A 22,186-nucleotide genomic window follows, 5' to 3' on the forward strand; every position below is an offset into this window, starting at 1 on the left:
TGGGGTGGGGGAGGGGTCTGCTCTCATCTTAGGGCTTCTGGTCTCTGGGGAATGTCTTTGCTTGAGAGCCCCACAACCCACAGCCCCCATCCGGGCGGAAATCCTTGATTCTCAGGACAGACACAAATCCCTCCTGGGAGCTGTTTGTTGTTTTTAGCCGGTTTGGGGGCTCAGCTCCTACCCAGCCCAGAGATCATTAACGCTTTAGGAATGTGGCCTCCCCTGCCCCCTAGCCCCACCACCTGTCCCTTGCGGCCTCCCTTCTCTTCATCAGGGACAGTGCCAGGAAGCTCTTGGGGGACAGCAGCACTGAGTGACTCTTCCCCAGGCCCCAGGGTCTGGCCCCATCCATTGCTTGGGAGCTGCTGCAGTTCCAGCCATCTCACCCACCCTCAGCTACTAATGAGCACCCCCACCAGCAGACAGGAACATCACAGCCATTTCCCTCCAGGCCTACTCTTTCCTGAAGGACCAGTTATCTCTCCAGGCAGAGACTAAAAGGTGTTCGTGCTCCATCCCGCTCAACAAGGCACCTGCTGGCAGCCTTGTCTAAAGCCAAAGCCTGCCTCCCCCCAACTCTACTCACTGACAAGGATACCCAACCACAGTAAAAACTAGGGACTTGGAGTGGGCACATGGTCTAGCAGTTAACTTGCTGCTTCAGGGCACCCATATCCCATGTCAGAGTACTTAGTTTGAGTCCTAATTACACCATTCTGAACCAGCCTCCTACTATTAGCCTCCCATGGAAGTGGCTCATGATGGCCCAAGTACTTAAAGGCCCTATCACCCGTGGGGAGCCTTGGGATGAGTTCCATGCTCCTGGTTTTGACCTGGTCCAACCCTAGCTGTTGCAGACATTTGAGGAGTGAACCAACAGATGGGAGATATCTCTCCCCTTTTCTAATTAATTAATTAATTAAAGAAAATGTTTGAAGACTGAGGTTTCACTGCAGTTTCAAGGGCCTTAAGGAGGGTGATAAGTGGGAAAGAAGAGTATGGAAGGGGAAAGGAAGAGGTGGGCAGAATGACACCAGGAAAGTCCTGGGAGGAAGTGAGGGGCCACTTGGCCTTGCTGCTTCTCCTCCTGTGTAGGTAAGGCAGGGGATGAAGCAGTGAGACCCTGGGTAAGCGGAGAGCAGGTCAGTGACAGCGGCCAGCAGAACCCTGGCGAGTGAGTGGGCCAACTGATTCAGGCTGCGGACAGCTGGCGCCCCCTGTGGCTGGAAGTAGAATTCATCTGACTACAGAGTGGACCCAGGTGAGAGAGTTGTAGACCACAGTCATGGTGGAAAAGATGGGGAGAGGGGGAAAAGGGAAAGGGGAGGAAGTTCAGGACTATGCAGCTCTCTGTGATCCAGTGTGGAGAGTGTGACAGAGCAGCCTCCGCGATGACCCCAGGACCCCAGCTGGAGCACGGATCTGCTGGAAGGTGATTCATTCGCTTTACAAGTAAGGTAGTGGCAAGGTATGGGCAGTTGTTAGGGTGGGCTTGCTTGCAGGCAAGCAGACACTGGATTATGTCCACCTGCGTGCCATCCATTTGCAGTTGGGGACAGTGGGTAACCAGACCTGGAGCAGGCGCATGCTGGACCCCACCTCTGAAGTCTGGGCAGACACGAGGCAGCTAAGGAAGCTCAGCTGGCCCCAGCAGAGGTTGCCATGGGCTGGGCTGTGTTTTCCCAAAGCTGAAGTTGCAACCCCCAGGGTGTGAGTGTGACTGCATTTGGAGCCAGGTCCTTTAAATAGCTGATTATAGGATGGCGTTGCAGTGCAATGGGTGAACTCACTACGCCAGCATCTCATATCATAGCACTGAATCAGTCCTGGGTGCTCCACTTCCAATCCAGATCCCTGCTAATGCTCTTGGGCTTCTGTGGAAAACCTGGATGGAGTTACGGGGGGGGGTGAGGGGAAGGGTGTGAACCTGTGAGCTCTGGGACAGGTGAAACTCTAGTCCTGGGGATCCTGCTGGGCCAGGAGAGAAAGGCAAGTGGGGAGGATGGGTTGGGCACAGTTGCTCCCTGTGTCCCCTGCACCATGTGCTTGCTCTTGGCCCAGAGGCTGCTGTCTGGCTTCTACCACTGGGTGCGCCAGCAGGAAGCTGGAGGCGTGGACAAGTGTGAGTCAAGGATTTAGCTGAAAAATGGCGGTGGGAAGAGGTTTGGATGTGGGGAGGGTGTTTTTCTGAGATCTCTCCTATGGGGCGTGAGGCTGGACATGAAGGGCACCAACCCACATGTCTGCCTGATGCATGCATGGACTCAACTCCTAGAGGAGAAGGTAGCAGGTTGAAGCAGGCTTGTGTTGCTGCCAGCAGGTGCAGAGGACCTCATGCTGATGGAATGAGCTGGAGTGGGGCATGGGCGGGGGAGCGGTGCTGGGAGAGAACATTTGCAGCCCAGTAAGAAAGAACATGAGAATCTGCTGTGGAGGAAAGGGCCACTTCTGCCCTGGCAAGCCCTGAGGGCGGGCAGTGTGAGGATGAGAGGATGGAGCATGGGGTGGGCTACCCACACAGACCTCAAGATCTTGGAGGTACAGGAAGAACACAGCTTGTAGAAATAGTCTTGACAACTGAAGGGCCCGCGTGAGCCTCCAGCCACACACTGCATGTGTTCACCACACTTGGGCACCCTCACAGCCACCCCCTGCGGTCACGCACCCACCCACAGCCCTCCCAGGCACTCCCCACACCCTCACACACGCCCCAGACGGCAGATGGGGAGCTCGGGTAATTGGTTAGACCTGTTCCCCATGTCTGGCTCTGCCTTGGCAGCTTCGGCTGACAGGAAAGCTGGCGGGCCTGTACCGTGCAGCCTGCTGGCCTCCCCGCCCCTCTCCTCCCCCTGCATGGCTGCCCCAGGGCAGAGGTTCCTCCAGAAGAGACCTGTGGGGCCCTGTGGACTCCTGCCTGGGCAGAGCCCAGTTCACCTGCCATTCATACCTTCTGGGATGCAATCACAGCACCTGTGAGGAGAAGGTGGCACCAAGAAGCAGATATGGTAATAGTACCTGCCATGCCACTGCCACTGCCATGAGAACCAAAAGCCCAGAAAGTTCTATGGATGAGAGGGTATGTGAAGATGGGGCCCTGAAGGGAAGGCTGGTGATATGGCTGTGGGAAATCAGGGCTCCCTGTGCTGCCTGCACTACAGCTGCCAGGAATTGGTGAATCTTGCAGGTACTCACAATGGCACAGTCCCTGTGAGTCTGCAGGGCAGGCCACAGCCCAGCTATGGGGCACATCAGCTGAGCATGGCTCATGGCAGCTGGGGCTGGACAGTCTGGGGCCTGGACGCCACTCCCGCTGAGGCCATCTCACAAGTAGGCAGTGTCCACCCTGCTGGCCCTGAGCAGGACACTGCTCTGCAGGTGGGAGGAGCCGCGGGGGAAGGAAGGGAGCTGCAGTCCTTGTCGTCTTCTCCCCTTCTCGGCTACATCTGCGTCTCTTCGAGAGAGACTTTGGTTTGTTCCCTGGAGAGGACCCAAAAACTCCCAAATTAGCAAACCTGGCAAGCCCGCCGCTCAGAAAATAGTTCATCCTGATTCCATGTTTTTCAGGCTCACAGAAGCCTTTATTAATGAAGTCACAACACCAATATTTACCGTCTGCGGGGAGAGGCACAACATGGGGGATGGATGGGACTGACGCAGGGACTCCCCAGCCTACCCCTAGCAGGCCTGGGCCAGGAAGATTGGCAGGTTCCCTTGGGTCCCTTACAGCAATTTCCTCCGGATGGCAGAGTTGGCCCCCTCTCTCACCAAAGAGGCAGCACCTTGAGAGGGCCCGCTCATGCTTCCTATCAAAGAATGTCTCTTCTCAGCCGAGCCACTTGTGCGTGCTTGCTCCCCAGAGTGCAAGTCCCCAGGAGGTTTTAACCTAGATTCATCCTGGTTAGGACTTTAAGATGTGCTGGTTGAATTCCTAGGTGAAGGCTGGTGGGATGGGAGCGGGGAGAGAAACACAGCCCTTTGGTTTGTAGCACTGACTGGACAAGCGTGGGGCAGGTACAGAGTGGGGAGAGATGCTGATGTTTCCCATGGGACCTGGGACTGTGTACTTAGCAGGAGGATCCTGCATGTGCTTGGATCCCTGATAGCACACTGGGCCTCTGACACCTTTCCAATGAGTGCAGCATCGATGTAGCACCTACCGTGTGCCCACCCGAGATTCTAGCTGGGAAGGACAGCACAAGCAAAGGCTCCATGCAGGGAAAGCCTGGAGACACTCAGGAACAGGGAAGGGATAAAAGGAGAGACCATGAGTGTGGGGAAGAAAGAAATGGGTAGACCAGATGAGGAGGAGATGCCCCAGTCCCACTCCGGTGTGAGAAGAGCTGTAGCCTAGAGTACCCTTTTAAGCGATTTTCACCCTTGACCTTCCCAGAAGCCTCATTTTGCTGCCAATCCCTCCAAAGGGGGCTCCAGGCTGGGCCAGGGCTGGGAGAGCTAAAGTTGCTGCACTGGTGTGGCTGGGAAACTTGTCTAGACAGGAATGGATGGGCTTGGAGAGGAGAGAAATCTTGGAAGACAGCGTGCATGGCTGATGCTGTTGGCCCAGGTGAATAAACCTGGGGCAGAATGGTGGAGAGTGCAGCTGCAGGTGTTTTAGAGGGCCTCCGGTGAAAACTCAGCAGGTCTGCAGTTCAGCAGAGGTCGAGCAGAGACATAGATTAGGGAGGAGAAGCGCTGGATGTGGATGTGACCCCCCCCCCCCCAGAGCAGGGACATATGGGGCAAGGAACGAGCACACGTTGGACAAGGGTGAGGCATGGAAGAACTCGAGGGAGCTGAGAGAGGCTGGAGGAGACGTCAGAGGTACTGACATGAGGGACAGAGGAGGGCATCCAAGAGGGCTTGGCCATCAGGCCAGGGAGCAGGGAACCCGGATGGGAGGCAGTTTGGTCACACAGAAGTGACCAGAGGCTGGTGACTGCATGATTAACTGTGGCATCAGCAAAGATTGGAGCAGAGGGCTTGAGTAGGGGGGCACATGGAAGGGAGGTGCAGACTGATCAGGACGCCACAAGGGAACACAGGTTTGGCTTTTCCAGTAGGAAGGAATCCTTGATATGACGAGCAGGCAAAACAAATGGACAAACCCAAGGGAGGTGAGCAGATGGCTGGGTGAGTCCTGGCGTGCCACTCTTTCCTGGGCTGGGGGAATCCCATCTCTGAAGCTGTAACCTGTCTAGGGTTTCTCTGAACACAAGTGAGCATCCTGGGCGGCAACCCCAAAACTCTCTTCCTCTGAATTCTTCTCAATTGCAGAGGCCACAGAATCTCTAAGTGTGGTTCTGTATGTTTCCTGAAGCTCTCTCCCTTTCTCTCTGAACCACTGGCCTGATTCCCACCCCTCAGGCAGTCTGCAAAGACCTGATCTGGTGGCTTTCTCTAGGTCTGCTGTCTGGCTTTCTCTAGGTCTGCTGTCTGCTTTCTGTCTGGGGAGCTGGAGCTAGAAACCAGGGTCTATCCACAATGTAGAGAGGACACAACAAGTTAATCTTGAATTCCAGTCCCACCCAGCACCTCCCCCAGGCTCTAAGCCCTGAACCTGCTTGCTCCACCAGCAGACCCGCCCCCCCCAGCCCAGGGTGGGAGGTCCAGAATGGGAAACCATCACTGTGGAGTCACAGGCTCGAGGGTTGGAGTGAATGCCTGTGGCAACAAGAGAGAGATTTTATTATTCCCATAGGGAAGGGAGGTACAGGAGAACCACTAGGAACTACAATGGGCCTGGAAAATAAATTAAACAGAAGCGCATAGAAACAAAAACGAGGTGAGTGGAATGGAGAGCCGCTGGGAGGCTGTGGTGAGGGCGGCCCGCCCAGGGAGACGGCGGGCAGGCTCTCCACACCCAGAGGGCCAAAGGCTCCCAGGCTTCAGCCAGCCCGCTTCTTGTCCCACTGTCAGTGGTGGCCCCAGGTTCCAAGCCTTGTGGGGCCGAGACGCGAGGCCTCCCTGCAGCCTGGCCAGGGAGTGGCCAGCTTGGGCCCCAGGGGCTTGGCCAGCAGCAAGCAGCACCCTGCCTTCATGGGTTCATGGTGGCCCCCTAGTCATTAGAGGTGACATCGATGTCCTCCCCGTTGGCCTGCTTCGTGGCGATGCGCCACCGGTTGATGTGATGGGAGCCCTTCTTCTTCTGCTCCGACTCGGGCCCTTCCTCCTCCAGCTTCTGCCGTTTGTACTTTGTCCTCCGGTTCTGGAACCACACCTTCACCTGGGCCGGGGAGGGAGGGGCACAGGTGAGAACATCAGGGGGCCTCCCACCAGGGCTCTCAGCACTGCAGCCAGGAGTCAGTAATGGGAAACAGGCTACACAGGGCCAGGCCTCTCATGACTAGCCTACCAGAGGCAGAATCAGTGGGGTTTACAGAGACAGAGAGGAAGGTGGCTGCTGGGTCGCATTTAGTGGAGAGAAGGGGTCTTGGAGCGGCCAAGCAAGGCAGGAGGCAAGGAGCACAGGCTCAGAATCCAGCAGCTTTGGCTTCCACTTGTTTCTAGGGGAGATGGAATGATGGCTTGCTCACAGCTGAAGGCAAGAATGGGTAGTGCGACAAGATATGAGAAGCTGTTGCATGGGCTCAGGCAGCACAAGAGGACCCACAAGGCAGAGAGGACTTGGCCTCGTGGCCAGGGGTGTGATACCCACACAAGGAGCAGCACCTGTAGGGGGCAAATGTGCTCTCTGTCCGCCCTTTATCAGGGACCCTCACTTGGCACCCGCATGTGTGTAGTTCCCCATATGATGAGGAACTGGGCAGAGGAAATCTTGATCCTTTGGGCACCAGCTCCATCTGGAACCCACCAGTAAACTGGGCCTCGCCCTCCTCCAACACACAGGCCTGGAAGGAGGGATAACTGCCACCTACCCCTGCAGCCCAACCAGGTCTGGGAGCAGGTCCCACAAAAAGCAGCTACGAGGAATGCCAGGACACAGAACACAATGGATACCCACCCTCCTGCCTCAGGTAGTGAGAGCCCTGGCAAGGGGAGAGGTTGGGCTAAGAGACAGAGCAAGCCTCCTCTATGATGTGGGGTGCACGGAGGGGAGGAGAGGGAAAAAGCTTTAGGATGCTAAACCTAGCTCCTGCAGGAAGCCTCCCTCATTCCCATCCCGCCTCATCCCACCCTTGCCCTTCCTCTTTCAGGGCACAACCTTCACCACCCTCTTGAGCATGAGCTTGGAGGGTCACCCCAGTTCCCCACATGGCCTCAGGCTTCTTTATGACCCTTGCAGAGCAGGGCAAGGCAGGAAGAAGCCTGGGCACCAACTGTAGCCAAGTCTCACCCATTCTGGGCATTAAGACTCTTATCGTTAGGAACAACAATCTGAGGATACTTGCTCTGAGGGATGTGGCAGGGGCAGGGGGAGAGGATGTGCAGTTTCTGGAAATGCCTGCTCACTCTGTTCAAAGCTGCCACCAGCTGCAGCCGTGTCCTGTGGGCGGCAGGGTCTGTGTGTGCAGTGGGGCAGGCAAGCACCTTGGATTGGCTGCAGCAGTGATGGCTGAGGGGAGATCTGCGAACCCTGGCTAGGACTGAGGGCAGTTCTCAGAAAGACCCTTCAGGCCAATCCCTACTCCCTGAAACTGTAGGACAAGTCCAGCGGAGGTTTTAAAACTGCCATGGCAGCCTTAGCAGGTGCGGCATCCAGGCCCTGGGACTCATGCCTAGGATGTGCCACCTCCTTCCTGTCTCTGTTCCATGGAACCCACACACATGCCAGGCTCTCTCCCTCACAACTGCCTGGCCAGGGTTCCCAGTGGGCCATCTGGCCTACCCTTGACTTGAGAACACCATGGAGAGGATGGGGTAGCCAGTGCTGAGTGCTCAGACATCAGCCTGCAGGGGACAGGAAGTTTGACCCAGGAAGCGGGTGCTCAGCCTGGATGGATGGGGTGAAGACCTTTCCCCCTCGTAGAGGACTGGATTCAAACCTCTAGCCTGTATGTCTCACCTGAGAGTGGCAGATCTATTGATACAAGGCTCCTGGACTCTACACACACCTATGCTTGGACACAGGATGGTGGTTTTCAGCACAACCACTTGGTAGCCAGACTGGTCCCTGCCCCGCAATACCAAGTCTGCTTGACTATGCCAGTCAGTGGGTGGGTGAGCTCACCCTGCCTCCTGTGCGTGGCTTAGGGCTCACTTGTGGGACTGACATCCTAAGATGCCAAAGTGGGCAGGCAGAGGGTACTCACCAGGTAGTGAGTGGACAGCGCCAGGGTCAGAGAGAGCCCCTTTGCACCCCTTTCTCCCTCCCATACAGCCTTTCAGGTCTCCCTTCAGGAAGGAGACTATAGCCCCTTGGGATGCTACACTGGCACAAAGGGCCAGGGAAGGAAGACATCCATGCTGGATCTTCAGATCAGTGCAGCTTTTTGGCAGCCCCAAGTGAAAGGTGATTTTCAATGTTTTCTTCTTGAGCAATACTTGAGTCAGGGCCAGCACTGCAATGCATTAGATTAAGGCACTGATATCCCTTATTGGAGTACTGGTTTGAGTCCTGGCTGTTCCACTTCCAATCCAGCTTCCTGCTAATGCACCTGGGAAAGTAGTGGAAGATGGTCCAAGTATTTGGGACCCTGCCACACGTGTGGGAGACTCAGATAGAGCTCTGGACTCCTGGCTTTGACCTGGCCATTATGTGGCAGCCATTTGGGGAGTGAATCAGCTGATAGAAAGCAACTGTCTTTGTTTCTTTGTCACTCTGCCTTTCAAATAAATACTAAAGAAAAAAATTGAAAGGAACCTAGAACCCCCTTGCAAGGCAGCCTGGCTATCTTCTGGGGAATAGCCATGGGCGAAGTGTCCAGATGCTGTTTACAAGGACTGTAATAACAAGGCGGGGGATGGGGGGATGCTTATGACTTAATAATATTAGTGGAGAAGTCAGCACACACAGTGGTGGCACAGTGTGATCACAACTGCAGAACAAAACCTATGCATGGGGAAAAAAGACTAGAAGGAAATATACCTAAAGTAGAGATGACTTATTTCTACTTATCTAAATTTTCCTGAATGCTGATAATAATGACTTTACATTTTGGATAAAGTAACTAGTGTTTGCATGTCATAGGAGATGAGAGTGACAACCATGACCTCCCTAGCTCAGCTGGGTAAGTCTGGGGTCATCCCAGAGCCACCTTCTGGAAGTTAGAGGTCTTAGAAGCAGCTCACACGGTGTGGCCTGCAGTGGCACAGCGGCAGCCTGAGGAGGCTGTGCTCCTGACTGGCAGTCTCCAACAGCCCACTCATCTCTCTCAGCCCCCAAAGTACACTGGGAATCTTGGCTGGAGAATCCCTTTTCCCAACTCCAACTCCTCTGGGTTTAGGGAAAGGATCCTTGTGGTCTCCCAAGACCCCACCTCTCTGAGCATCTGTGTTTCAGAGATCACCTATATCCTTCCAAGACTCTCCCCTTGGGCCTGTGTTTACCCTGTCTTCACGGAACACTCCCACAGTCTCCAGATCCTGCTTGGCTGTCCCCTGGGGGACCTGCCTTGTGGCCATCTGGGCTTCCTGAATACTTTATCTCAGGTACAATGGCCCCAAGTGTACCCTCATTTATTGGCTCATATCTGTGTCTCCTCAACAGACTACAAGAATCTGGAGAACCAAAGCGGCCTGTGCTCGCTGGCTTTGGATTCCCGATGCCAGCCCAGAGGACCTGTTCTCTGCAGGATTATTCTGCTGGGCAGAGGTGAAGCGATCTAGCCCTGGGCAACAGATGCCTCCACTAGATCTAGAAAATAGGAGAAAACCAACAGAACAGGGGCCCAACAGAAAAGGGACTGGAAAGTGTGAAGTGCTAGAAAGATGGGGTCTTTGTTTTGACTTAGTTTATTGGGCATTTTTTTCAAAGAGGGTCAGTTCTTCATTCTGCATGTGGTAGACTGGCTTAACCACTTGTCTGGGGAGTGGGCAGAGAGCCCTGCTGTTGGGGTTAAGCAAGGATGGGCTTGATTCAGGATGAAGGTTTCATGGGACAGATGTGTGGTACAGCGCTGAATCTGCAGCTTGGGCAGCCTGTGTCCCAGATCAGAGTACCTGGTTGGAGTACCACTCCACTTCTAATTTCAGCTATTGCGAATGCTCACCCTGGGAGGCAGCAGGTGATAGCTCAAGCAGTTGGGTCCCTGCCACCCACGCAGGAGATGTGGATTGAATTCCTGGTTCTTAGCTTTGGCCTGGATCAACCCTGTATATGGCCAGCATTTGAGGAGTGGCCCAGGAGGGGGAAAAATCTATCTTTGCTTTTCAAATAAGTTAAAAAAAATAAATAAAACTTGTTTTAAAAAGCTGCAATTTTCGTGAATGAATGAGTGTATCAACTTACTAGAGTGCAGATCAATGTGTGCAACTAAAGAATGGAAGTATGTGTGCGTGTGTTACTACAGGAATGCACAGACAAATGAACTAACAAGCAAACTAAAGCCCCAGTCAATGTTTCAGAGCTAATCAGATTTTATTTTTTAAATAATCTGGTGTTTCAGAAAGGAGATCCAGATCCCCCTAGCCCCCTACTCCCGCCACCTTAGCTCAGCCCCAGCATCCTTCCAGAGGAGTCTGACCCATTCTCGGGGAATTCACTTATCCCTATCAAGGTCTGCTTACTCTGACAGAGAAGTTTCTCCTCACATCTTCCTGTTAGCTCTTGCTTCAAAGACACAGAGAAAGTCCTCAGAATAGATAGCAGCTTGGAGAGATGCATCCAGTCACCCTCCAGCCCATTCTTCTCCATCATCTGACATGTTATTCCCCACTGTCAAGGTCAAGCCCAATGTCATGCTGAGCTCAGCCATCACCCCACCTAACCAGAGGTCACCTCTGCCTCCCTGACACAATCACAGCCCTAACCTAAGCTTGCCTGTCTGCTCTCCTCTCTGCCAGTTCTAAGCATCACCCTTATTCTGAAGGAGACATCACAGAATTCAGCACTCCTTTCTCCCCTATCTCCTCTTCTCCCCACCACAAGAGACTCCCAGGACATGGGAGATACAAAGGTTTTGGAGAAGAACCAAAACTTGAGAATACAGTGAGCCAACAGCAAAGGTCTCTTGACTTTTCCCTAAGATTTGAGTCCCTCAGGTTGCTCCTGGTCACCCCCAAAGGGTAGAGCAGTACAGAGCAAGGACGGAACCTCAGAAGCTTCCTTTCCATTGTCACTAGTGACCAGCCCCTGCCTACTGCCTCCCAAGACCTCCCTCCCTGAGGCCAGGCTCCAGACAGCTCTGTTTTAGTTTTCCCTTGATGAATCCTCGCCATTCTGACCTCCAACCTAGAATCCTCTGCATGGCCACAAGCCTTCAAGGCCTATTCCTGCAGGTCTGCCCTGTCCCTCAAGGGCTCTCCATCGCTCCTTTCACATGTGTCCCACAAGTGTGCAGGGTCGGCATTTAGCCTCCACCACAGAGGAAGCTTCAAGGTTGATGGCCACATTTTTGCACCATTTTCCCTCACGGCTCAGTTGAACTCACAAAGTCAAGAAAGACCTGCTGTCCCTCAAGAGCAGGAGAGGCAGCTGGAAACACTGACCAATTAAATGCTTTCTCTCACTCACCCTGAAATTAATGTGCCTGCATCACACACATACATGCATACAAACCAAGGGCACTCCAGGGCATGGGACTGCCTGTGGGAATCTATGATACCTCCTGACCCTTGGCCATCAATCAATCACACAAAACCTGTATGTGCCCCACAGGATGGGCACAGGTGTTACACAGGTAAAAACACATACACTTACTGCATTGGAGGCTCTGACCCAGGCCTGAGTCTCCCCAACCAGCCTTTAGTGGGTGTTTTCCTCATCAGACTCCAGGGCTGTACCACAGCCCCATTACCTGGTGAGTAACAACCAATCAGAACCAGAAGTGAGGATAGGATGCCCAAAGTTCAACCCTCCTCCTCCTGGATGATCCACTGCCCACTAAATGTAAGCCAGACACTATTAAAAGTGCCAAGGTGGCCCACCACCCAGCATCCTTGTAGATTAACAACTCAGCCACACACAGAGCTTCTTAACCTTCCCAGTTTTATCTACAGACTGGTGCCTGCAGGATTTTAATCAAGAGCCAGCTGTGGGAGTACAAGAAAAAATAGAATGAGGACAGGGTGGTGGGGGGGAATGTGATGAGAGAAAGCAAGGGAAATGGCAGAGGAAGTCAGCGTTCAACATGTGTGTTGAGCCAAGAGGCACATGGTAATTCATTCACCACAGATTTATTGAGCATCTACTCCTGCTGAGCACTGAGCAGTGCCTGCAAGAACATACCAGCTTGGCCTCTGCTTCTTCAGCTATGGTGTTCAGTGTCTGTCCAGCAGAACCACTCAGAGAACTGTTTCAGAAACTTTTTCCTGGGCCCCTTCCTACCTATCCCATGAGAATCTCTCATGGATGCCTGTGAATCCGTATTTTAAGATCATCTTGCTAGATGAACACGACTGGCGTTTAGACCTTGCAGCCGATTTGCACGATGCCAGTCGAGTTCACTGCATATTGAGGATGGGTGGGGCGCACATCGCGAGCTCTGAGAACATGGAGGAGGGATTATACAGAAACACAGGGGAGTAGAATATAGATGAGCCACAGAAAGTCAGGGTTGGAAAAAAAAAAACCCTGCAATTCATTTTGTTCAGTTTCACAGATACAATAACAAGACCTGGAGCTAGTGAGAGGACAGAGGACCACAAGCAGAGGATACGAGAACATTCCACAGCAGGTGCAAAACAGCCTTACAGAGCTGCAAGTTCCAGATACATGGTGGACATGCAAACAATTAAAAAACAATAGCGGATAAAGGGATGATCAACAGATGGGTAGATGGGAGTTACTGCTAGGAAGAACAGCATGTAGCAAATAGGAAATATAAATTAACTAGTGTGGGGGAGTGGTTTAATAAAAGCAGACAGGAGTAGAGCGCTAGATCTAAAACAGCTACCTGTGAAGGACAGATTAGAGAGCTCTGAGCAGCAAATAGATCCAGATGGGAGAGATGCATAGTAGGTACCTGGTACAGGGAACGGACACTTGACAATCAGCCCATATGGTAAACGCCAAGAGGAAGCTAGAGGTCATTAGTTAATTCTATCATGTAGGTCCAAATAACAAGTTAAGAGGGCTACAGGAACAGCTGACAGCGGGGACTGGATGTGGCAGAAGGAGCACTGCACCAAGACAAAGAAGCTTCTTACATGCTAATTTTACCTATTCCCTGAGATAAAGGGAAGAGGGCCTGGGGACAGGAATGGATATTTAAGTTGATGTAAGGTGCCTTTAATCCTTCAACGACCGAATTCCTGGATGAGGAGGCAACCAGACTGGGAGAGGCTGAGTAACTCAGTCACCCAGGGTGGCACAGGCAGCGGGGCAGGGGAGCAATCCCGGGGAAAGTACCCCGGCTTGCCACCACAAGGGGCACCCTCAGACTCATCCCTCTAATGTTTGGGGAAATGCAGCTCATTTCCAGACAGGCAAGATTAGTCCCAGGTTTTGACAGCTGGGAAAGCTGGACTCAGGATAGTATTTAAATTTATGTTTGAAACACCTTATCCAAAAAGGAACAACAACAACAAAAAAAAAACCCGATCATCTCATTTCCTAACTGGCATTGTGAGGGGCTAATATTGACAAGCAGTTCAATTCAGTTTGGAAGAAAGTTAATTAAAAATGCTCTCCCTGAGATAAAAAAAATAAAAGTTTAAAAACAATGACATTGTTTCAACAAGATCTCATCTGTGGGTGGTGGGATTACAAATTGCTTTGTTTTCTTTCACTCCTGTAATTAAAATTTAATAAATATTACTTCTTAAACGAAGTTAATTATAAACACCACTCTAAGTTGACACCTTGCTTTAAACAATGATTTTTTAAAAACACTGTTGGCTGGGAAGGAGATGAGGGTGTTATCTTATTAACTTAATTTTAACACGCTTTTCTTTCAACGTTTTTAAAATTAACTCTTGTGTTCTGCATGCCGGTCCCCAGGCTGGCCATGAAAACAATCCCAAATGACAGGCGTCCTGCCGCCCAGCTGGGAGCCATGAGCTGGTTGCTACTTGGGGCATCAAACACCCACTGACAGAGAATGCCCAAAGGTCACCCCAGATCTGAGGTGGGAATCTCTGACCTCCAGGGACTGGGGTCTGGGCTCTCCCGTGAAGACTCTCTCTGTCCTAGCAGCTAAGAAGGGGGCCTAGTTGCTGTTGGGAAGGTGGTGGCAGGGGTCAGGCAAAAAGAGGAAAGGACTACACAAGGTGAGATGCCAGCGGGGTGGGAGCTGGCCAAGGCCGGCAAAGCCCACCCTGACTGCCCAAGCTGCCTCCGCCTCGGGCGCAGTGGCTGGACCTGCCACTGCAGCTCCGGCTGGACCAAGAGTCCAGGTGGTGCTGGCAGTCAGCGCTCTGATCTGTGAACCACAGTCCGGACCAACAGGCAAACCAAAAACTGCCTTGCTTTCATCTAATTATTTCAAAATATTTTGAAATATTTTCCCTTCAGTGATCAATGACAAAAATTCTGCACAGTGACTGTCATTCCCCCCGGTTCAAATCACTCCGACATCCTTCCCGATTTTCATGGCGACTGGGAGCAGTGCCCGGAGATCCAGAGCTCCCCCTCCCCAACACACACACTGCCCTGCCAAACCCTGGTGCCCTTGCACTAGGATTCTCAGCACCCTAGCAGCCCGCCTGCACGCAAGGGTCAGGGCACCCTGGACCAGCAGGGGTGAACCTCCCTAGCCCAGTACCTCTGCTTCGGATGCGGACAGCTTGGGACACCCGGGCTTTCTGCCCACCAACGGCACGCTGTAGCAGTCGGGCGGACTGGGACGGCAGCTTGGGGAAGGCCGTGTGAATGCTCCAAGGGTGGGGGAAGGGCGGCAAGCATCCCAGGTTGAGACTGACTGCTACCCCTGGTAATTTACAGCTTCTGGGCCGGGGGTGATGATAGTGGCTTGGGGGGGTTGGGAGCCCGACCCAGGTGTGCTGTGTGTTTACTCTGCCTCCGTTAGAGACCTCCCCATTGCAGTGAAGGGGCTCTAAGTATAAGCTTTGGCCAGCAACGGGAAGGAGCGGCTTAGGCTGGGTGCCCCTGCCGGGCAGGGCTAAGAAGTAAGAGTTTACCTGCGTTTCGGAGAGGCTGAGGCTGCCGGCTAGCTGCTTCCGCTCGGCGCCTACCACGTAGTGATTCTTCTCGAAGGCACGCTCCAGCCGCAGCAGCTGCGAGGGCGAGAAGGCCGTGCGGATCCGCTTGGGTTTGCGCGCGAAGGGGCCGTGTAGCAGCAGCCCGTCCTGGGGCACGTCGCTTGCTGCGGCCGCGTACAGACAGAGAGAAGCGACGCGTGAGCCGCTGGGGCGCTGGCCCGGCCGGCCCGCCTTCGGCCCCCGCAAGTGAGCGCTCCGCCACCTGCTTCAACCCCTGACAAGCCCTCCCCACCCTGACTGGTCCCCTTTCGCTGGGGCCTTCTGGCACTCCCCACGGCAGGCCACGGGAATTGCGGACTCTGCAGGGCAGGCACTCTTTCCGACGCAGAGGATCAGAAGAGGCCAATACGCGCTGGCAGGTGGCTTTTGGTTTTCTTGTGGACCCATTCCCAGCAGCGCTGCCTCCACCCCCAGCCTCAACCATTTGGTTTCAGCCCCAAGCATCTCCCCTCTGAACCCGGGGTTGAGAAAGGGCTGAGTGGCACGAAGGTGATAGAGGAAGGGGTGATGAGGAGGCTGTAAAGCGAGCTCAGCCCAAACACAGACCCCGGAGCTCGGATGGTCTCCAGGAGGTCTCCTGGCACACCCACTTCAACGTAACCTGCCTAAATGCTCAAGCTCCTGGCCCCTTGGCAATCCCTGCTCACCACCCAGGCTCCCTACGGTGAACCTGAGGTCAACTGAACAGGCAGCTCTGGGAGCCCTCACTTCTCTCCATCACCCACCACCCTAGGCTTTAGGCGATCTGGAGACCCACTCAGGGATAACCAGCAGTTCCCGATGACTTGCTGCTGCCTGGTGAGGCTTGCTACCTCCCTGAATGCGAGTGCATGAACATCTAGATGCCATCATTCTCCCTGATGAGTCAGAGGCACTGGTTTCTGCAGGGCACATGTGCTGCGATTTTAGTGTCACTGTCCCTTGACCAATGTTGCCTATCATGAGAACCCAACTCCCAGGCCGAGGTGGAGGGACTAACACCAGAGTGTTTGGGGTTGGGGTTAGGGGTCAGGAAAGACAGTCCCCACAACCTGGTCATTCTCCAGCTTGGTGGCTTGGGCTCAGAGTCAAACAGGCCCAGAGAGCATCACCCATTCTGTCTCATGAGGTGGCACCTAATGGTCTAGCCCATAACACAGAGCCCTAGTAGGGTGTTTCTACTGGTGATACTGATCCAATTCAGTCATTCCGTGATGGCCACTGATTTGATTCAGTCTGACTTGTTGGTTGGCTCTGAAGACAAGTATCTGGGTAATTTAGACGTGTTTTCCTATTGCTGCAGACTTTGAGGTAAGTAAAGCAGAGGTACCAGATTGAAGACTGAGATGCCGCTGTGAAAACTCTCCAGGTTAACTGTTGCTGTCCCTCTCCTGGAGGGAGTTGCCTAACCTTGGCCTTCTCCAAGCTCCCCAGACCTGAGATGCCCAAGCAGGCCAACTGCTTTACTGGGAATCTCTGCGGAACATGTCTGTCCATGCTGAAGAGGTGAGAGCTACCCCACTGTAGCCACCTCATCCATTCCAAGTGGCTGGGCCTGTGCTGCTGCAAGGGGGATGGGACCAACTCACAGAGAGGTGGAGGGGGGACAGCACTGGGCCTTGCAAGGTAGAAGCAGGCCCAGACCTGAGCCAGGAAAGAGAAGTTAACCTTAGGGTGGTGGAGAGGACAGGGGGCGAGAGAAGGTGTTCTGGGAGAGAGGTTAAGAGGTAGGAAATGCCAAAGGAAGAGGAGGAGGGGGAGGAATGTCCCTGGCGTGGGGAATGCTATGCTAACAGCCTAGGGAGAGGTGCAGGAGGAGAGTCGGAAGCCATGCTCCTGGTGGGTGTTGCAGTGAACTGCTTCATAAGGTGCCTTCCTCTGCACCCAGGTCAAGTCCCATCAGTGGTCTCTGTACAAATCAGAGGGTGAGAGAACGCCCAGTCCCAGCATTCCCTGGGCTCAGCCTCCACTGCTCCTGTGGTCTGAATCCAGGCTATGGGGGCAGAAGGCCCCCAGATGTGATGAGTAACGTGCAGAGGCATGCAGGGCACTGCGTGTCTCTTGTCTCTCGGGTGGCCACCAAGTGACTCTGGGGGGCTCTGTCAGTAACCAGTGTGGTAGAGCTGGGTGCTCTGTGTTTAAAAATCCAGGCTGGCAAGTTGAGGAGAAAGTCAGGCTGCTTGGGACCTACCCCCACTGAGGCTGGCCCCAGGTTACTCTAACTAATGTCCTGTTAGAGCAGGTAGCATGTGTCCCACACATGCTACAGGGTCCCTCCTAGTCCAAGCTCAAAGAAGTAGCAGAAGGATGAAAAACTATTCAAGATGCTGCGACAGTGACAGAATATTTGATTCCAAAAAGAGGCAGCACTTTCCTCTGTAGGAAAACGGGGCCGTTTCCTTCCAAACCGACCAGCCTGAATCAGTGCTCGGTGAGGACAAGGATTGTGCCTCAGGGGCCTGGGGTACAGCCTGTTTGAATGCACTATTGGTAGGCTGTGAGAAGGAGCTGTGGGCCATGGACTAGCTCAGATGAACAAGCAAAAAGGAACTGACATAGCCTTCCCTGAAACTGGGGACTGACCCCTCACTCCAGTTTTCTTGCTGGATCTCTTTGGGGTAACTTCGACACAACAGCTGGTAATCAGCGATGAATGGATGGAAGCTTCCAGGAACCAGCCGGCTGGAGGTGGGAGTCTGGGTTCGAAAGTGCTTAGGGCTTGAGCTGCGGAGGCTTCCCCAAGGCCAGGAGCTCAGAGCTGTAGGGCCCTGGGGCTAGGACAGGGAAAGTCTGGCTAGGCAGTAGAGATAACCATTCCCTGGAACAAAAGCCCTCTTTGAAGTACCCGATGGTTTTTCTCACAAGTATCTCAGAGAGCTGGTTTCCCACGGACCCCACTGAGGCTGCTCCCCTGCCCCGAAGGTTTCCGATCTCCAGGAAATAGCACCAAAATGCAGGTCTCCCAAGCAACCTGGGGTCCTGGCCATTCCGCGCTCCATTTTTCCTCCTCTAGAGCCTGGCGCCGCAAAGAAGCCGCTTCCCCGAGCGCGCTGGATTGCGCGCCGCGCACTGAGCTGACTTGTTCCGTTTCGTTCCTGTAGGGTTTCGTTTCTTGCATTAAAACCGGGCTAAAATGAGCATCGCAGAGACCCGGTTCTCTAGAAAACGCGGCGCCGGAGGGTCCGGGACCGCTCTGCTACCAGCAGTGAGGCTGAGAACCGGGACTAAAGTCGTGCAGCCGCTGCCCGGGCGCCAGAGTGTCTGCGGCATCTGAGTGCCGAAAACGTCCTGTAGTTTCCAACGGTTTTCTGGGTGCGAAAATGCCGCCACACGTGGCTCAGAGTCCAGACGCAGCTCTTGGTTCTCGAGAAGAAATCCAACCATTTGTGCAGCTCAAAATACGTACTCGCGGGAACTAATGGCTCTGGGAGCAGCAGCAGTTTGTGGGAGGGTTCTAGTGGAGAGTTGACGCAGCCTCGTCTAGCTCGGGATGCTCTGAGCCCAAGCGGGACCCCTCACCAGGCGCCCCCAGCCCTTGTGCCCTTGAGCCTTAGCAGGCGAGGCTGGAGGCATCCAGGCAGGAAGGGTTCTGTTCGATTCCAAGGCCGAAGGCGCCTCCCGGGAGGCTAGTGCGCTGCTGGATGGAAGCCTCGGGGCCCAGAATCTGCCCTGCTTGGCTCTCTGGGCCTCTGGTGCCCCACTCATCGCCTACCCGCAGGCCCTCGCAGACTGCAAAGTGGGAAATGCACCACTGAGCTCCAATTTGTCAGACCCCAGGCTGAGACAGGGGCTCCTGACTGGACAGGGTCATCAGCACAATTTTGAACCAACTCTAATTTTATCAGCAAACAGCGATTGTGAGAGACAGGAACTCTTGCTCAAAGCGGTTGACACATGTTAGGGTTTGTGCTTGTTTTCAGTTTGGGTTTGGGCAAATCTTCGAATTTTCTAAAGGAGAAAAATTCTTGTCACCTTTGGTTTCATAGGCTCAGCTCCTAGCCAGGTGGGACTGGGAAAAATCTGACAAATCAGGAGACACTGGATTTCTGTGAGACAGGCAACTGTATAGCCAGAACTCCAGAGGCAATTTTTCTTTTTACTACCCAAATAATTGCACCCTGCATCTAATTTACTTAGGCTGTGCCGACCTGGCTTGCTCAGATCAGCTGTAGGAGCTGAAGCTCAATCTCCCCTTTTTCTCATTTGTTTCACTAAAAGCAGGATTAGCCCGTTCTGAGCCATGAACACTCTCAGGCTCCAGTCCACACTGACAAAATAAAACTGGGAACTAAAGCAATTACTGCAAGATCAAGGCCAGTCTTCAGAAAGAAAGAAAGAAAAACAAACTTCAACAAAATCAGGAAAGAAAACGAACTCCAACAAATCCGACTGTCTTTTCTTTGGGAAACTCAGATAATTGGGGTGTTGTGTGGGTTAGGCCAGTGGGGGATCTTAATTAGTAAGCCGATGGCCGGTACAGACTGAGGGCACCAAGACTGGCTAGGACCTTAAAAGCCCTCGGCCCCCGCCCCCTGCCCCCTGCCCCCTGCCCGAGAGGACTCTGGTCGGAACCCCTCCTCCCCGCTGCCCCCCGCAGCCCAGTGGGCTCCCGAAGGCTGCGCAGAAAGCCGCCCCGCTCGCTGCAAACCTTCCGCACCCTGGGTTTCGGAGGCACGTGGGATCCGGAGGAGTCGGGCCAACATCCTGGGCAGAGCACGCCACACGGAACATTAACTCTCCAGCTTGCCCTCCCCGCTGTCCCTGCAGCCTCACCGAGCCGGAGCACGCGGGTGGACTTTCCCCTGCTCTGACGCGCTAAGCGAGGTCCGATGCCTGCGAGTTGGTGGCGGACGTGCGAGCGAAGCATGGTCCCGGTTCAAGCCAGAACGGAGGCAAAGCAGCGGGCGCTGCGCTCTCGGGGCCGGGACAGTCTCACTCCGGAGAGGGGAAGGGAAAGCAGGCCGCGGGGGAAGGGGGCCGGAGGGACTCCGAGGACGCGCCTAGACTTGGCGTCCACACTGGCTTCTTTCGTGGGGGAAACCTAGGCGTCCCCACCTGGCGCTCCGCCCCAGGCCAACGAGGCAGAAGCGCGCGCAGGCTGATCGGCTGGGGCGTTTCTCTCGGTTTTGGGAATCGATTTTGGCGGAGCCGCTACCTTCTCCGCAACAACTTGAGAACAGCCTCGCGTGCCCCCGAACCTCCCTCCCTCGTCCCCGCGGCAAGGGAGCCGGCCAGCCACCACGGCGGGCACAGCGTGCGCACTCACCCTGGAAGCGGTGGCCGAAGAAGCGGTTCCGCAGGACCCAGGGATAGAAGTGGAGAGGGTCCCGGTGCTGGGCGCCGAAGAAGGAGTGTGGGGGCTGCAGCGGGGAGGCACCCAGCTGGTGAGCAGGGTGCACGGTCAGCGCGGGGTGGTTCATGGCCTCGGGAAACACGAGCTCCGGTCCTCCGTAGAGCGAGCGGCCGGCACCCGCGGCAGCTGCGGCAGGGAAGCCGCTCACGAAGGCCGCCTCGGCCGCACCGGGGTGAGGGTAGTTGAGCGCCGTGGGCCGAAGCGGTTCCTCCGAGGAGGCAGCCGCCAGGGGATGGGAACCCGTGCCCCCGCCGCCGGTGCCGCCGTCCTTGGCCACCAAGGACTCTATAGTAAAGCCTCGTTTGGCCGCGGGCTGGAACATGGTCGCGGGCTCCGGAGCCGTGCGAGGCGGCCGGGCTCCAGGGAGCGCTCCGCGTCCTGGCGCTGCCGCCGTGCGGGGTGTGCACCCAGCCAGGCACATGCACACACACCCGCACCAGTCACCTCCCCCGCCCGCCCGTCCGCCCGCGCTCGGCCCCCGCCTGCGAATCGGGCGCGGAGCGGCCAGGGGTGTGCTGGCGAGCGAGCGAGAGAGCGAGCGCCGAGTGGGGCCACCGCGCACAGCCCGGAGCGTCGGCCCCTGAGGCCGTGCGGGCAGCTCCCGGCGGCGATCCCGGAACGGGCTCGCTCCGAAGCCTCGAGCCGCGTCTAAGACCGGAGGGTTCGGCGCTGCTCTCTGCCTTCCAAAACGCGCCAGGACCGACCCCCGCCCTCGGTCCTTCCGGTACTGCCCAGCCCGGCCTCGGCCGCCGCGCCGCGATGCGCGAGTTAGCCGGCACCTGCCCCACACTCGCCCATTGGCCGCCGCTCACCTGCCCCAAGGTGGGGGGCGGGGCTGGGCGGGGCGAGGGACCACGGGTGGGGATGGAGCCGGCAGTCGGAGGCAAAAGCCGGACTGGAGCCTCGGCGGGGCAATCCAGCCGCCGCCGCTTCCCCCGACACACACACACACGCACCCTCACGCGCGCACACACACACACCACACACACACACACACACACACACACACACACACACACACACACACCACACACACACACACACACACACCCTCCAAACCCCTCGCTAGGTTTCTGGAGACCCCTCAGTGGCGAAAGGGCCCGGGTTTGCGGGTGACACTCCAACCTCCCCCCACGCCCGGGGTGTAACTGACTTGAGCCTCATCCCGGTCAGACGAGAATTTGGCTGTGAGCGTCCGGTGGGTGTGTGAGGTCCAACAAAAAGCTCCTCCCGAGACTCCGCTCCCTGCGCCCTGAGCTCCGGCCCCTCCCGCTCACGAGCCGCGCTGTCCCGAGTCCCACACGCCACGAAGCTGTGACCCTGCTCCCGAGGTTTCTTGCTCTCCTGCATGTCTTGGTGACAGCTCCAGAAGGGAGGGCGCTCGCCTCCTCCGAGCGCGCAGGCGGGGAGCAGCGTCCTGGCGGTCGCCCGCAGCCCTCCTTCCACGACGTGGCGGCGCGCTTGGTCCTGGATGCTGGCCTCAGCGCTTGAGCTTTCTGCCTCCTCGCCTCCTCTGGCCGAGGCACTCCAGCGATCGTTTGGTCGGACCGGCCTGGGGACCTTGTGCTTTAATTTGAAGCTGGCAAAGCAGCCTGAGCCGGTGCTCCAGGGGTCCCGAAACCGCGACAGCCGTCT

The 22,186-nt window shown here is 55.4% G+C and overlaps 1 protein-coding gene across 2 annotated transcripts; it reads right to left on the reverse strand.

Annotated features, from left to right (window-relative positions):
• Nucleotides 1–5,671: 5,671 nt before the first annotated feature.
• EMX1 (empty spiracles homeobox 1) lies at nucleotides 5,672–20,972 on the reverse strand. 2 transcript variants are annotated; one of them, XM_040994005.1, is made up of 3 exons: nucleotides 20,465–20,972; nucleotides 15,139–15,323; nucleotides 5,672–6,223 (listed from the first exon to the last, which is right to left on the reverse strand). In XM_040994005.1, the coding sequence occupies exons 1-3, from the start codon at nucleotides 20,970–20,972 to the stop codon at nucleotides 6,056–6,058; spliced, it is 861 nt and encodes a 286-aa protein (XP_040849939.1). In that variant the 3' UTR covers nucleotides 5,672–6,055. The 2 variants fall into 2 exon arrangements, with proteins under 2 accessions (XP_040849939.1, XP_040849940.1); XM_040994006.1 differs by having other exon boundaries at nucleotides 15,139–15,319; nucleotides 20,461–20,873.
• Nucleotides 20,973–22,186: the final 1,214 nt, after the last annotated feature.

Source organism: Ochotona curzoniae, unplaced genomic scaffold (assembly GCF_017591425.1).
Source record: "Ochotona curzoniae isolate NIBS_2020 unplaced genomic scaffold, NIBS_Ocur_1.0 contig_883, whole genome shotgun sequence".
Classification (NCBI taxonomy): Eukaryota; Metazoa; Chordata; class Mammalia; order Lagomorpha; family Ochotonidae; genus Ochotona; species Ochotona curzoniae.

Coding starts and splice junctions, on each gene's coding strand:
- EMX1 (XM_040994005.1), bottom strand. CDS start 20,972: ATGTGCCTGGCTGGGTGCACACCCCGCACGGCGGCAGCGCCAGGACGC. Junction 15,324..20,464: donor CTTCGGCCACCGCTTCCAGG/GTGAGTGCGCAC, acceptor ACGCGGCCGCAG/CAAGCGACGTGCCCCAGGAC. Junction 6,224..15,138: donor TCAGCCTCTCCGAAACGCAG/GTAAACTCTTAC, acceptor TCCCCGGCCCAG/GTGAAGGTGTGGTTCCAGAA.